This window comes from Rhinatrema bivittatum, chromosome 3, assembly GCF_901001135.1.
Source record: "Rhinatrema bivittatum chromosome 3, aRhiBiv1.1, whole genome shotgun sequence".
NCBI classification, from domain to species: domain Eukaryota; kingdom Metazoa; phylum Chordata; class Amphibia; order Gymnophiona; family Rhinatrematidae; genus Rhinatrema; species Rhinatrema bivittatum.
In genome coordinates this window covers 172,793,367-172,809,829 of record NC_042617.1, presented here as the reverse complement: position 1 = coordinate 172,809,829, position 16,463 = coordinate 172,793,367, and the positions used below count along the sequence as shown (strand labels likewise).

Below are 16,463 nucleotides of genomic sequence, written 5' to 3'. Positions count from 1 at the left end.
CTAAGGCCGCTCCAAACTTTCCTTCCATCCCTCCCCCTACCTTTGGATTATTTACGCCTGCCTCTGGGTAGGCATAGGTTGCGCGCTCCGGCAGAGTGCCGGCACACGATCCCTGGGCCCAGCAGCAGTGGCGAGGCCTCTGGCCACGCCCCCGCCCCTCTCCGCCCTGCCCATTTTTTCAAACCCCGGGACATACGCGCATCCCGGGGCTTGCGTGCGTCGCCGAGCCTATGCAAAATAGGCTCGGCACGCGTAGGGTCACTTTCTCAGGGTTATGTGCCCCATAAAGCGCAGTTTTAAGAGCGATTCCTTTTGAGAATTACACTGATACTTTCCCGTTGAAAACTGGTGCAAAGTATTTGGGTAATTGACTTCAGTTTTATGTGAACTGTTAGAAAATGTCCCCCTTTTGTGATGAGTGCTTATTTTGATTTTCTATTGCCTTTCGATAGGACTATTATTGCTAAAATCTTAATTAAAATTACTGGAACATATGGACAGGAGACAAATTCCATCAAAAATTTCACAGGACCATCAAATAACTAAGAGTAAAAGAAGATCATTTGCTGGTCCTCAGAAAAAATTACTGATTTTAAAGAAAAGTTAATGTTTTCAACCAATCAGCAGTTTTGAACCTTCTTTTATGCCCCCACTGACCAGCAATACACCATCTGGCCCATCCAGTCTGCCTAGTCAGAGTATTCTGTCCACACTAAGGATGCATCCACACTGTCAGGCAGATGCAAGATTTCTCTATATCCAGGACAGACTTATTTGTCTTCCTCCTTTGTACTCCATCATCCTGAGTAGCAGAGCATACAGGATCTCAACTTTTCCCATACCCAGCCCCCAAGCCATGTAATAATCTGAGTAGCCAGCTATATTAGTGTGGCCGGTGCACAAACATCCAGCCTCCTAGTCCCCATACCCAGCCTGCCAGACAGATCTGGTTATGTGAATGTTGGCGTGTTTGCTAGGACTTTTAGTAATTACAGAACTTGCAGCTTGCCAGACGGACCTAGCTACTAGTTTGATTCTGTCTTCACAACCTGATCTAAAAGGTGGCCATTACTAGCAAGCCTGCTAGCTCCCCTGCATAGCCTGCCAGACAGACCTGGTGTTTCCACTCTGCCTTCTAGTTATTACGTAACTTTAGCCTGACAGACCAGACCTAGCTGCTGATTAATTCTGCCATCGTAGTCTGTCGGACAACCCAGCCACGTGGATGCCTTTGCTAATACTAAGACTTCTAACTTTTCATATTCTTTGCCATACATTCTGGCAGTCCCATCATTCATCATTGACTTGGGTGAGGACTGAGCTGTGAATGCATGTCGCTAAGTCATGCTTTCTGCACTGTCCAGTTTAGCAGTTAATGATCCTCTTTGCTTATCCCATGATTTAGTTTTGTTTTGTTCAACCTAAAGTTTCTGGAGTAAAATATGTAAGTCTCTTAAGACCATGCCCAATGTTTCTAAAAATCTTCTTTTCTGTGTCTGCTCTTCAGTTGTTTGTGCTGAATCCCTGATAACCAAATTGGTTATGAGGAGGGTCAACAGCAACCCAGCTTTCTTCAAGGGGTGACTTAGTAAAAAGTGCATTCTCAAGAACAAAATCCATTTGCAACAAAAAATGTAATCTTAATTATTTTGACTGTCAATTGCATGTCAAATGTATTTTAATGGCATTGTGACATTAAAATAAACGTGCAAAAGGATAGAGGGCAGGAGAAAGGACTTTCAGATCTTTTCATGGTTAAGTCCAGTGCAGGATTACAATCCCCAAGATTTTGTAAAGAAGAGTGGGATCAGAAAGAGTCATTTCATGATGTTATTTTCGTGCTTTGTAAACCACTTTAGGTTGGACTGTGTCCAAGGAAGGCTGTATATAGAAATACAGCATCACATAACATGTTAACATTTTACCTTTTAATTATTTTTGAAATTCTTTTAGCAGTTGTGCTCGAAGGTGTCATGCAGCCATAAATAATATCACAGCTATTTGGAGCTAATGATTCATGCAGCATGCAGTGCTCTTTGAGGCACCTTTAACCACTGTATCCAATAAGAATGTTCCAGAGGAACAAATGAATGGGCTGCACAATACAACTGTGCAAATAACGTTAAATATGATTTGAAAGCAAATGGGTTCAATTTATCTAGTTAATTTAAACCCTAGATCTGGAACATGTTTCCCCCATAGAAGCCCCTTTTCATGTCCAGCTCATTCGAAACCAGGGCTGCTCTCTAGAGCCATGAGCCTTCGTTTGCAACTACCCAATTTTCCCGTTTTACAGTATTTTTCCTCCCAATTTGTTTTGTCCAGTCATTCCGGTGTGAGTACTGGGCTGGAGACCATCTACTGGGGTTTCTGTCCAGAACCCTGCAATGATGGGCCCTTAATCCAGCCTTAGGCCTTGAATCCATCCTTAAGCAATAACCCTGACTCCCTCCCCATGCCCCCAGAATTTGACAGCAGATAAAGACCACAATTCTGGCCATTTTCTCTTCCAGTCTGATCTCCATCTTTATCCTTGCTTCCCCACAACTGAAGATGCTCTCTTAAATTCTTGATACTCGTTATGCCTCCACCTTTGTCATTGGGAGGCTGTTCCATGCATTCACTACCTCTTCTGTTAAGAAATACTACCTTACATTACTCCTGTGCCTGACCCTCAGCCTCAGACTATGATCCCCCTGTTACAGAACTTTTCTTTCATTAAAAAATGCTTGTAGACCCGCAGTGTGATATTTTGAAATATATTGAATTAGATCTCTTTTCTATATGTGGTATTGAACATCTACTTACTTCAAGCTAAAGCAGTAGCCTGTTTTAGTGTTTCCAGAGATACCCAAAGCTAGGTTAATTGGTAGTGTAGAGGTCCATATTTGGCTGAGCTAGTTAGCCGGATAAACCTATCCAGCTAACTGAGGTAGGATATTCAGTAACCCAGCCACACCACTGAATATACCAGCTATCTAAAAGTTATCCAGATACATCTACGGCCCGACTAGAATTAGCCAGAGAAGCACCTCCAGTGGATGGCCCCCAGCCCAGTTCTCTCACCGGAATGACTGGACAAAACATAAGTTGGGAGGAGAAATACCATAAAATAGGGGAAAAATCTGTGCATAGCTGCAAATGAAAGCTCATGGCTCTAGAGAGCAACCCTGGTTTTGATTGAGAATATCTGAGTTAGCCAGAAAAGTTAGCCAGCTAACTCAGCAACTCCCCGTATGCCCCCCATCTCACCTACCACTTAGTGAAGTTAACTACTTAGCCAGATACCAGTAGGTATCCAGCTAAGTGGTGGCCACTAATCGCAGGCAGATATTCAGTTGCTGCCACTTAGCTGGATAAATCAACTTATCCAAGTAAGTGGCACTGATTATCTGCTTCGTAGAGTATTAGGGACAGATGTGATAAGCATTTCCCCTCACATACAAAATTAGAAAACCCTTTGGTACACCAAGCCCATATTTCATTATCTGCTTTGCATCAGTAGGAAATACTATATATATCTATACATGAGACCAGGTTTTTTAATGTTATGTTTGTCTTGTCAAAGCTGACCTTGCAATTACTGTTATGTGCATGTGCGACTTAATGATGTTACCACATGGTCCAGCTCTGCACTTTAAACTATGCCAATGCAGTGATAGTATTTCAGTGCTGGTTATGTTCCCAGGCTAAAATTAGAGCAGAATTAGAACCGATCAGGTTTGCGTGGCGGTTTTGCTATTCTTTGTTTGCAGAATATTATCACCGATAATTGTTTTTCTATTTTTGTTTTTGTTTCTCCTTCTTGATGTAGGCCGGCTGTACGTAAGCGGAAGGTAAGAAATGTTGTTTCCATTAAAAAGTATATTGGTATTTCTGAGGGAATAAGATGTGTGTTGGTGAATGGGGGTCTGGATTATTTATACAGCATAAAAATCTCAAGATTGCTGCTGCGACAGTTTCATCTCCCAACCCTGAGAAGAGTTGTCATTTCTGTTACAGCTGACGTCTGATGAAAAGTTCTTGAAATGCAAAGATTTCATGGACTTAAGGGAATCTGAAGAACTAAGGGGGAGTGCTGCCACTTCCTGCAGTTCAGGTAAGCCTCTTGCATATAAAGTTTAAACAAGAAAACATGGCAAAGTTACTTTCTGCAAAATAAATGTATTCTTAATGAAGTTGGCAGTCATGGTCAGAGATCATGAAGAGCTTTAAATACAGTACTGTTGCAGCCAAGAGCTCTTATGTATCCAAAGTAATTTAACAATATAAAGATGAGAAACTGCAATTTTACTCAAACGTTTTAACAGACACAGTCGGACCTGGAATAAGGCATTCTGATATATATCCAGATGTTAGAGCAGGCAGGTAGGTAATTGTAACTTCTGCATCAGCTGGAATGGATGTGTTTAATTCTTTGTGAAAAGAAACAGAAAACCAAAACTACAGCCAAAAGGTATAGCAAAGCTCTCCCAAAAATAATCTCTAGGAGACGTGTACCATTTGTCAGAAAGTGAAAGTAAACATCTTTGTATCTTTATTTACAGCTAACAAGAATATTTTTGCATCAACATTTAAGACCCATTTATGTAAGAGACCAACAAAAAAAAAAAAATCAAAGATAAAGTAGTTAATAGGTGTTAATGAGTATGACTTTGTTATAGCAGCTCTGCAGACTTAATGCTACTGTAGACAACCAGAAGAGCGCTGACTCAGAGGGATGCAAGCCTTTCTTATAGCTGTATTTGAATTTTAGAAGTGAAAATACAACACTGATTGATCTTGTCCCTAAAGCCAGTGTGTAAAATAAAAAAATAAAAAATCTAGGGCTTTGCTTGACTATGTGGCACGTAACCAGATATAACTTCGGAGCTGACCATGGTGCATTACTGGGTAGATTTTGCAAGGCTGCCAAGGAAAAAACAAGATTTTCCCATCAAGTACATAGCAGGATACTAATACAAATTTATAAGATAATGATGCACCACGTCAGCCGCTAAAATTCTTTAAACTGTGCACTACTTTCTGGTCTTGCTGTTGCTTGACCTTGCAGTTTATATTGTGCATATGTTTGTCTTCATTTATTAACACAATTGCTGAGCAATTGTTCAATTAATAATACCCACCCAATAAGAACATTAAACTAATCCTAGTAAATAAACACCTATAAGCAACACACCGAGGGCTGACATCCGGCAACTTACATACCTGACTTAGTCCTTTCTATTGCCAGCAATGTGGTTGAGTTTGCCTCTCTTCTGAACAAGAAGGTTCCTCAGTTTTGTTTGAGGAGGGGGCTGAAAGACAAGCTAGTCTCAGACGGCTTCTTCCCCCAAATCAGGTCCCTAGACCCTACAGTGTGGATGGTGAGAAGGTGGTGTTTGATTCCCTGGATTGGCCTGATGCCTCTAGGAAAGCTTGCACTATGAAATCTTATGGCTTCTAGTGGGGCAGGCTTAGAGTCCGATATTAGGGAAAGGCCTTAGAACTTTGTTCCTGTTCCACACAAAAACTGTTTCAGTATTTTTCACATTTTTGAGTCCAGTCTCAAGATTAACTCTGCTAGGCTTCACCTCGGTGCAGGTGGCGCTTATCACTTTATTTTACTTTGTCATACTTAATATTCTGCTTCATCCCAAAGCGGATCATAATGAACATTAAAATGTCGGACACTGATTTTCTTCAGGATTCTCAATTGAAGGTTACTTCCAGGGCCACATTGTTGGTAGTTTTTGCTTTTGAACTTGATACGATTTGGACTTTAAGAATGTTTTTTTCATGCTAAGCAGATTATGTTTCTAGGTCATAGGGTAGCAATGTTTCCTGATGTAGCTAAATCTATGCAATCTAGAGGTAAATTTTCTGAGCAAAAAGCAGGAGGTGGTCTTCTTGGGGGGGGGGGGGGGAGGGCCAAACAGGTTGTTATGCTGAGGCTTGTAAACCCTTGGGCCGACGGGAGGATGGTATACCTTAGGAGGTGGATCGGTAGGTTCTCCCGTCGGGTGGCGAGGCAGGGATAAAAAAAAAAAAAAAAGAGAATAGGGCCTTGGAACAGCAGGAAAAGCAAAAAAAAAAACCAAACCAGAAATGAGCAGAGAGCTTTGGTGGAGGCTTCTGATCTTCCAGAACAGCTAGCATGGGGTGACTGACTAGCGTGATAGTGAAGCGGCAACAGCATGCCAGAACTCCAGTCAGGAGCCACCGAGCAGAAGAGGAACCGGAGCCTAGGATTGAGGCCCAACTTGAGGGAGGGGATGGAAACATGGCCCGAGGACCCTTCGAGGAAGCAAAGGAGGTTCAGTAAGTGAGGGAGGCTGTCTGGAAAGAGTTGGAAATGCTCCTAGCTGCAGTATAAAAAACAGTTCTCTCTCTTCTGCGACTATGCCAGCCGCCAAAAAAACGGCAGGCAGCTGATTGGTGTGATGCCAGTACTGCTGATTGGCTACTGTGCGTCTCTCCTTACCAGATCCTTCCGGCTCAGTTTTGCAACTGTTTTTCATTGCTGGCGGCCCCCTGGAAGCTCGTTCACACCCCTCCGGGGGGGGGGGGGGAATGCACTCCCCCTCCCCGTTTGCGCACCCCTGTTGCACAGCATCAGGGTTTTTTCCTCAACCTAGGCTGCAAATGAAAAGAGGAGTCGTCTTCGTATATTGGAAAAACCTCCCGCAACATGTCTCCATTCTGTTGCTAATTTTGAGGTTTTCACAATCTCTGGGAGGAGTGGGGTGGTTTTGTCTAATTTACAGCTCTCCCACTTTTCTGAAAGCATATCTGTCCACCTTGATTGATGTAATATTATCTTTTAATACTGATTATGAAGACTCTTATAGTTTTAGGAAATTTTAATGTACATGTCAATGTGAGTCCACTGTTGGATAGTTGTGAAACTATCTTAAGGTCTAGGTTTGTTTTAGGATGGTCACAAATTATTCAGCAAGCCACACATAAGTATGGTCACACCCCTGATCTTTTGTTTATGAGAAATGAGTCACTCTGTCTTGGTAACTATAACGTGACACGTGCAGAGGTTCCATGGTCAGACTATTATCTGATTAAATGGAAAACTGTTGTCTGACCATTGATAACCCTTTAAAACTTCCAGTCAGGGTCAAATGCAAAATTATTTTGAATTTGAGGCTCTTTGCAAGATATGGATCCCTAGGTTAATTGATATGTTGTTTGATTTCCCCACTCAAGGAAGTGACAATCAAAAGGCAATACAAAGCTCCATGGTTTGATAGTGATCTTTTAGCAGAGAAACAGTAGCTGCATCCTGCTGAATAATCAGTGGTGCAAATTGAAATTACCTTAAGACTCGCTGTTGTACATGGATTTGTTGAAAGGATTTAGATGTCTTGAAGAGATGCTGTTTTTCAAAGTGTGTACAGGCTGCTCCAAATAGTGCACAAGAACTTTCATATCGGGGCTGATGGAATGAAACCCGTGCTAAAACTGTAGTGAAATTTTAGCGTATGTTTTATTTAATGTGCCTGTTAAAAACAGGGGTCCCCAGGGGATGCAGTAAGCTTATGGGATGCAAATGGAGCAGGAATAATAAAAAGCACGCTCAATGAAAAAAATGTACTAAAATGTGAGGTCACCTGAAAAATCCACACCAATGCAGAAAAATGGTTTAAAATGCTTTAAAACAGGAGTAAGGAGGTAGGTGCTTGAATTTGGCAGGAGTGTGATCAAGATTGCCACTGAGCATCCCAACTTGAGCAGAATCTTGCATGCCAGGCCATTTGGGCAAGGCATGCCAAATGAAATCAAAGGGTAAGCTATCTAGGGAAGCTACCTTCAGCAGAAATATGCACTTTGGTGCTGTGCATCCCTAATGGTTGTAGTTACCCATTCCAGATAGCTTATCCTTTCCTTATGTAGCTGCCTTCCCTAGAGAGCTTATTCTTTTGTTTTACTTGCCATTCCATGTCAAAATGGACTTGAAGGAGAGAAGTTGGAATGCACAGCACCAATCACACAGTCAATGCCATTTTGGCAAGGAATGGCACGTAAAATCAAAGCATAAGCTCTCTGGGGTAGGCGCTTTTAGCTCAACAGTATACATTTTGGCACTGTGCATCCAACTTTGACATCCTGTTCATTTGCAGGTTTCCCTTCCTCAGAGAATTTTATGCTTTTGTGTTAAGCTAACTGTTGGTGCCCATTCCTGAGAGCTTATACTTTGAGCTTACTTGCAATTCCTTGCCAAAATGGCCTAGATACCAAAATGTGCTTTCTGGAGTGAGCACATAGGTAGCCAAATAGAGTGTAAGCTCCCTGGGATGGGCATCTACAATTAAACAATGTGCCAAAGTGTACTGTTCAGCTGTAGGTGTCTGCCCTGAGAGTTTACTGGAAATTAAACTCCTTGGTCCAAGGTGGCATAAACCCACATTTCTGGTGACTAAGGTTATTCTGCTGCTGTGTCCAGTGTGATAGAAGCTGCTAGACACTACCACAATGGGTACTGCATTAGTATAACATGGCCACCAGAAATGTGAGTTACGTTTTACCCCTACTCTGACCCAGGTCTTAAATTTCCAGCATTAAGAAAATGTTCTTTAAGCTATCTGCCCTTTAATGCAGCTCCCTGCATTGCTGGAAAACAGCAAATGCCTTCTTTTATATGGGGTTTGCATGCACTCACACTAAGCAATACCACAGGTTTCTTTTTTTTTCAGCGCTAAAACCCATATTACATACCTGAGTAAGGTTAGCACTGAAAAAGTAATGCTAAAACATGAGTAAAAACCCATGGTAGACTCAGCACGGCTTTTTACATCAGCTCCATTGTGAAGTCTCTGACATCTGTAGAAGCTAAGGGGTAGGTAAATGCATCCTGCAATGTTGAAGCTTTTGGCCAGTGTTTCTTTGATAAGATTCATGAGCTTATAGTATAGTTTACTTTAAATGTGGCGCCTACCTCTGATTTAGTTTTTGACCCCTGTGGGAACGTGGATCAATTTAAGATGGTATTGTGGAGATCCTGGGCTGTGGCTTAGGGCCAGGGCCAGTGCAAGGTTATTAGGCGCCCTAGGCGAACCTTCTGCCTTGCGCCCACTCCCCCCCCCCCCCCCCCCCCCAGTCTCTGCCCCGCCTCCTACTTCATTCGCATCCGCCGAATATGTGCTTCTCTGGGCCGCGAGCAGGATGGGCTCTGCTCACTGCCCACCGAATCTCTGCTCCTCTTTGCCACGAACGGGAAAGGCTCCGCTCGCGGCCCCACATGGCTGCTCTTCGGCGTCCCCTAATGGTCGGTGCCCAAGGTGGCCATCTAGTTCGCCTAATAGGATGTGCCGGCCCTGCTTTTTGGAGTACTGTGCCACTTGTGTAAGGCTTATCCTTAATTGTCTTGACAGGTGAGTATGTAGCATGGCAGAAGCATCATTCAAGACACAGTCTCTTAAGCCAGGGTTTACACAAACTATTCTGGCTTTCCTGCAGTTTTCTGCTTTCTCTCTCTCACTTAATTGGCCTGTAGGTGAGTATGAAGTGCAGCATAAGCAATGTTCAGGATGCAGTCCTTTCTTTAAGCCAGGGTTTCAACAAAAAAACTTACCAAAATTATAGCCTTTAATCTTCCTTTCTTGATACTTCAGATTAAAGTAGACAATCCTTTTTTCTGAATTACACACTAGTAAATTATCATGGCTTCCTTGTAATACAGTTTAAAGAAAAATTAACTCTTAAGCTTGTCTTTTAGAACAGAGTTGTCCTTGGTCCCTTTCTGGCTCTTCGTCATCATCAGTAGCTTCTTCCATGCTGAAGATTCCTCAGCTGCTTCCTGGTCTCCAGCCTGATTGTCTCCCCCTGAGTTCTGCCAGTCCCCTGTCTTTATACAGAGGCTAGCCTATTGCTTAAAAGCAGGGAACGCTCCACCCACTTCCGTCCCTGCTGCCAGCACTTTCAGGAGCTAACCGCTAAGGCTTCTGGGTGATGTAGTTTCACTTGGCATTCTCCTTCATGGCTTATTTTTTCCTTTTGCTTCACTCCAAAGAGCTTTCATTAACAAAAAGTCCCAAAGTTTCACTTTTATTACTTAAAGCGCAGGGACCGCAACCAAGCAAAACATTACAGGTATCCACTACTGAAATCATACAGACAATCAAGAAAAGAAATAACACTTACCATCCCTTGAGTGATTGTTTTAACACCTCTATGAATATCTTGAGGGAAGACAGCTTGGTTTATCACTTTATTTGTGAATTTTTATTTAATTGAAGGTTACGTTCCTAGAAAGTTAAAAACCACCTCAATTCTCAGTCCTACTAATATGGGAAATTATCGTCCAATTTTGAATCTTCCATTTTTGGCCTAAGTTTTGGAAAATATTTTGAAATAACTTTTATCATTCATTGAAGGGAGACATTATTGGACTTTGACTATAAAGACCATGAAGCCAAATAACCCATCAAATGTGAACAAAAATGGGATCTAAATAGATTGTGCTACATCGCGCTGATATCATACTTGAGTGTAAGGCAGCCAATTTGCATTTGGCAACTGCACCGTCTTATAATCATCTACCAGACTTATGTATTGTAAGTGAAAAAATGTTTTCTTATTTTTTTTTATGCAAGTAAAAACATGTATAGCGACTGTTGGATGTTGACCAATTTGGCTTCAGAATTGCTCACAGTAAAGACTTCCTTTTTCCATCTTTGATGTATATCATTGAAGTTTTGATAGGGTGATCTTTCTTCCTAGTGATGTTGGACTTATCTTCCACTTTTACTACTTTTGATCATGATTTTGGTGCAACACTTGAGATGGATAGATTAGTCTTCTATTATTTTTAACGTGATTTATCAGCATGTTTTCAAAGAGTTGATATTTCTGGGTCTAAATCTTTATTCCCTTTGACTACTGGTGTTCCCCAAGGCTCTGCCCTATTGGTAACGCTTTTTAATATTTACATTTTCCTTTTTTGCGAAGTGCTTGCAAATCTGGATGTTGGTTATCACCTGTATGCTGACGGCATCCAGTTTTTTCTTCCGATTCAAGATTCTTTGGCTGACATGCTCACAACGATTTCAGATTGTTTAAGGGTTTTAAGAACTGGATGTTCAGGAACAGGCTTATTTTGAATACGAATAAAATAAAAATTTTATATCTAGCCAGATTCTCTTGCTTAATATTCACACTTTTTTGTTAATAAATGATATGCAGATTGCTATTTCCGAGCAAGTTTGTAACTTGGGTTTTATTGCAGATTATTCTTTATCCCTACTTCCACAAGTTTGGAATGTTGGAAAAATGCTTTTCTAAAATTGTGGATGCTTCAGCAAGTAAAATCCTTTTTGTCTGAACCTGACCTAAGAACAGTGTTACATACTGTAGTGTATTACATTACTGTAATGCATTATATGTTGGACTTCCACTCTACACTTCGTGCTGTACAGATTATGCAGAATGTGGCAGCACGGATTGTTATTGGAGCACAGATGCATGAGCATATCTATCCTAAACTGCAGAAGCTGCACTGCTACCAGTTACCTGGAGAGTAAAATTTCACTTACGACTGTTGGTATTTAAAGCCATCCAAGGTCTTGCCCCAAAATGTTTTAGCTCAGTTTTAGCACATCCTATGGCTGTATAAGATCTGTTACAAAAATGTAAAAATGGCCACATTTGAGAACTTTCTAACTTAGGGAAGTAATTTGGCTTATGAAGTTGATACGTACACTTATTTTTGATATATATAGATCTATATATATAGATCTATATATATAGATCTATATATATATTAGAGATGTCTTCTATATCCTCTGATGTCACTGAGGACTGTGACGGACGTTAAACGGCGCCAGAACACCAGGCGTCGCGCGCTGAAGGGGCACTCCCCTTTGTGCATCCCTTCGTGCATCCTGTAGTGTTAGCCATTCCCCTTGTTCTTTTATATCCCTTGTTAACAATCCCCATATTTAAATGTTTAATGTATTTGACAAAGGTAACGCATAAGTTCCTGCAAATTTTGTTTAAATGTAAACCGATGTGATATGTAAAATCGAACACCGGTATATAAAAGTAAATAAATAAAAATAAAAAAATAAAAAAATAAAAAAAAATATGCATTTGTTTTTTCCGAATTGGAAAATTTCAACGAAACTGTCCAATTTGGCATGTTTTGGGGAGCCCGAAAAACGATCGGGATTTTCCACGAAAATTTTTTGGATTAGTGCGCGCTAACAAAATGTAACAAAAAATTACAAAATCTGTTTTTGTTGGTGTGCACTAATGGGGAGTTAGGGCGCACTAACTCAAAAAATGATTTTTCACGAACCCGAACCGCAAAAAAACGCCATTTCCTGTGGCGGCCGAAAAACGAAGAACGACATGAACACAAAAATCGATTCACGTCTCCATTATATATATAGATATATATACATATGTATGGAAAATGATACATACAAAAATGAGAATATGATTATACCTATGGTCTATTAAACAGAGTGGGCCTCTATATGACTGTGCCTTATAAATCAAGTAATTGAAAGGTAAACACTCACTGAAGAATTTTCATAGGAAAGATCATTAAACATGACATTCTTCTGCAATTTTTAATGCATAATTACTATTTGTTGATTTTAACAGATTGAAAATAAAAAGTGAATATGGCATATGCATGTTTAGATACCTTTCCAGTTGATTCATTATTGCTTTTTTTTAAAAAGTTTTTAATAAGTCCCAAAGAGTTGATTGACTTGTTAAGGTTTTATTTAGGCGAAGAGAATTCCATAGTAGCACAAATGCTTTGACCTGTAGGGGAGACCCAGGTTCTTGCTAAACAGGAGAACCAGCTAAGATGGATTCTTTGATGTCAGTAAAAATGGACATTGGCCTGTACTGCTCTGTGGACAATGCAGAGGAACGTTTCCAGACATGCTATGTACATGTCTAAATGACAGATTTACTGAGGTATGCCAGCCGTAAAGAGGTACCCTGTGAGTAGGGAGAGATAAAGGGGACACTTGCTACTGTGTGAATTGCGAACAGCATAACATAGTGGACTTCTTATGACTTTGGGGCAAATCCGAGAAGGAAGAATTATCACTGTTGCTTGCTAACAACTGGTAAACTTCAAGATGCTAAGTAGAACCAAGAGCTAAACACAGCTAAAAAAAAAAGGACACGAACCAAGAACCTATCACTCCCTGGCCTATTTGTGGCTCTTGAGGACTGGAGTTGATCACCTCTGAAATTTGTCCTTGGATTACTCCTGACACCTACCCCCTTTTCCTCTCATCCCATTGCCCCTTTTCCTCTCATCCTGTAGACCCATCTCTAGTACATTTATTCTTTGGAAGTATTTAAATGTCTCCATCATATCTCTCCATTCCCTCCTTTTCTCCAGGGTATACATGTTTAGATCTTTAAGTCTGTCCCCCTATGCTTTATGATGAAGGCTGTGGACCATTTTATAATAGTGCTCTGGACTGACTCTCTTCAATGTATATCTTTTTGAAGGTGTAGTCTCCAGAATTGTAAATGAGACTTTATTTGGTCTCACCAAAGATTTATACAAAAGCAATATCACCTCCTTTTTCCTGCTGGATATTCCTCTCCTGTGCATCCATGCATTCTTCTGGCTTTTTCCATCAACTTGTCTGCCTGTTTGACCACTTTAAAATCATCAGATATGATCACCCCCAGATCAAGCTCTTGTTTTGTGCACAGAAGAACTTTGTCCCGTATACTGTACTTCTCTCTTAGATTTTTGCATCACAAATGTGTGACCCTGAATTTTTACATTTAAGTCTTTGCTGCCAGACTCAACCCTTCCTCAAGCTTCACTAGATTTCTCAATTCCCACCTTCCAGGGTATCTACCCTTTTGCAGATTTTGGTACCATCTGGAAAAAGGCAAATCTTTTCCAATAGCCCTTCTGCAATATCACTAACAGAACACCAAACCAAGGATGGCTCCCTACAGTACACCACTGATATCTCCCATTCCTTGGAGAGAACTCCATTTATCACTACTCTTTGTCGCCTCCCACTTAGTTTCTAACCCAGTCACTCATGTTAGGGCCCATACCAAGGGCTCTCAGTTTGGTTATCAGTCACCTATGTAGAACTCTGTCAAAGGCCTTACTAAAATTCAAATACGCAACATCTAGCCCTCTCTCCTGATCTAACTCTGTAGTCACCCTATCAAAGAAATTGATTAGACAAATATAACATAACTCTGGTAAAATCATGCTGCCATGGATCCTGTAGTCCACAGGGTTGCAGAAAGTGCACCATCCTTTGTTTTAGCCACAGTTCCATTAATTTATTCACTGCCATTGTCAGGCTAACCAATTTGTAGTTCTCACACCCCTCCTTCCAATTTTGTTAAGAGAAACCATATCCACCTGTTTCCAGCCCTTTGGAATCACACCTAACTCTACAAGGACATTGAAAAAAACAGCCAGTGGAGCTGCCAGAACTCCCCTAAGTTTCCTTAATACCCTTAGATGTATTCCATCTGATCTCATTGTTTATCTACTTTTAGTTTTGATAGCTCCTCATGAATTCAGTCTTCTGAAAACTGAGATTTACTCCATTTCCATTCTGTGGTCCTATTCTAAGCCCTTCCTCATTAAACACGGAACCAAAATATTTGTTAAGCAATTCCACCTATGCCTCATCAGCCTCTACATCTTCTCCCTTCACCTTTGAGTTTTAAAATCCCACTTTTCAGTTTGTCCTGTACCCTCCTTTTACTGTATTAGCTGGGGTTTTTTTCCCATTTGAACTTTCTCTCTCCTGACTACTTTCTCAGCTTCTCTTAGCTTTTTCTCGTATTATTGCCTGTCTTCCTCTTTCTGTGATCTCTTGTAGTTTATGAAAGCTAACCTTGGAGGTATAGGACACCCTAAGATACAGAAAGAGCTCAAGAAAGTTGACTGCAACTCTCACAGCTCTCTTCAACTTGTTTTTGAAGATGGAAGGTTCCCAGAGAATGGCAGAGAACAGATATAGTCCCACTTCAAAAAAGTGGGAACAAGTAGGAGACAAGCAACTGCAGACCCATCAGTCTAAATTCTGTAGTGAAATAGCTATGGAAACAATACCAACGAAGTGCAATGCCTTGAAACAAGTAGATTACAGACCCCGGCCAACATAGTTTCACTAAGGGGAGATCCTCTAAGGACTGAATAATAAAAAAAAAAAAGCACAACCTAGTGATAAAATAGGTTTGGGGTAGCTGGGTTGGTACCAGCAGTTTACAGCTCTCCAGAAACCAGCTAGATTTGTGCTGGCAGGTTGATTCTGGCTGAGTACTTTCCAATAAGGTGATAAGGAGAAAACAAGAGACAAATAAAAGAAATAGGAACTAGTGGAACTGCGAGCCATGGAGTAGCTAGGATGGTAGCAACAAGCTGTAATTCCCCAAATACCAACTGGGTCAGTGCTGGAAGGTTGATGCTGGTTGAGTACCATCCCGCAAGTCCATGGAGACCTTGTAGGTCAGAATCTTGGGCAACAATTTTACTAGTTTTGTTAGCTATTTAGATATTTACATGAATGGGAATAGGTGTTGAATTAAGTATAGAGATTTATATGTTCATCTATCAAGGATAAGGAATGATGTCCTACACGTGATCAAGTTTCTCTGCCTGGCAACTGTGATATTTCCTTTGCAGTGTGGACAGGAATAGCCAAAAAAGACTAATGGACCCATCCAGTCTGCCTGTTTGTCATAAGTGAGTTCTTTGTTGAAACAACAAGGTGGATCAGGGAATTGCAGTAGATGTTGCCATCTGGGCTTAGGTAAGATTTTTGACACTGTTCCTCATTGGAAGATTGGTAAACAATCCAAACAATATGGGACTAAGACACAAAGTTGTAAATTGGGTGAAAAACTATCAGGGGGTGGTCAGTGGCGTCCATTCTGTTGAAGATAAAGTGATCAAAGGGGTATCTTAGGGCTCAGTGCTAATGTTCGTTCTCTTCAATATTTTTAATAGCAGTTTCGCAGAGAGATTTGATGTAAAATTTACTGGTTTGTAGATGTTGGGACCTCTTACCTTGTTTTTTGTACATACACTATGCCTTCATGCCTGTCACAAAGCTGCAGAGGGATACTGGCTTGCTGCTTCTGAGACTTCCACAGTCCTTCTCAACATGGCTGCCTCAAGTTGTCATTGCTTCATGGGACTGCATTATGCTTCAGGACTGCTCAACCCAGGTCTTCCACATAGCAGCATTTCCTCTGAGCCATCGGACCTGCCTAGAATACTGATTACTCATAAAAGCACAATCTGATCCAATCAGAAAGCAGATAGCTCATAAAAGAACAGCTTTGACTTCAGCTATGTCTACAAACCAGTGGCTTTTTAAATGTAAATTTAAGCAACCATAGAACTTCATTCAGAACAGAGAACTTCAGTAGGCGTTTGGTTGTAATATATGTTAGCAAAAATGATAGCTGTTGTCTTCTGAGCCAGTCAGAATGCAGCATTTCAATGATGG

General features: G+C 40.9%; 1 protein-coding gene across 1 annotated transcript in view; it reads left to right on the top strand.

Moving 5' to 3' along the window:
* Positions 1–16,463, top strand: part of CNST (consortin, connexin sorting protein) — a gene marked incomplete in the record, with an annotated part of 278,963 nt that overhangs the window by 156,542 nt on the left and 105,958 nt on the right. The window contains 2 exon segments of the mRNA XM_029593949.1: positions 3,815–3,836; positions 4,003–4,099. Coding sequence (XP_029449809.1) covers positions 3,815–3,836; positions 4,003–4,099 — 119 coding nt within the window.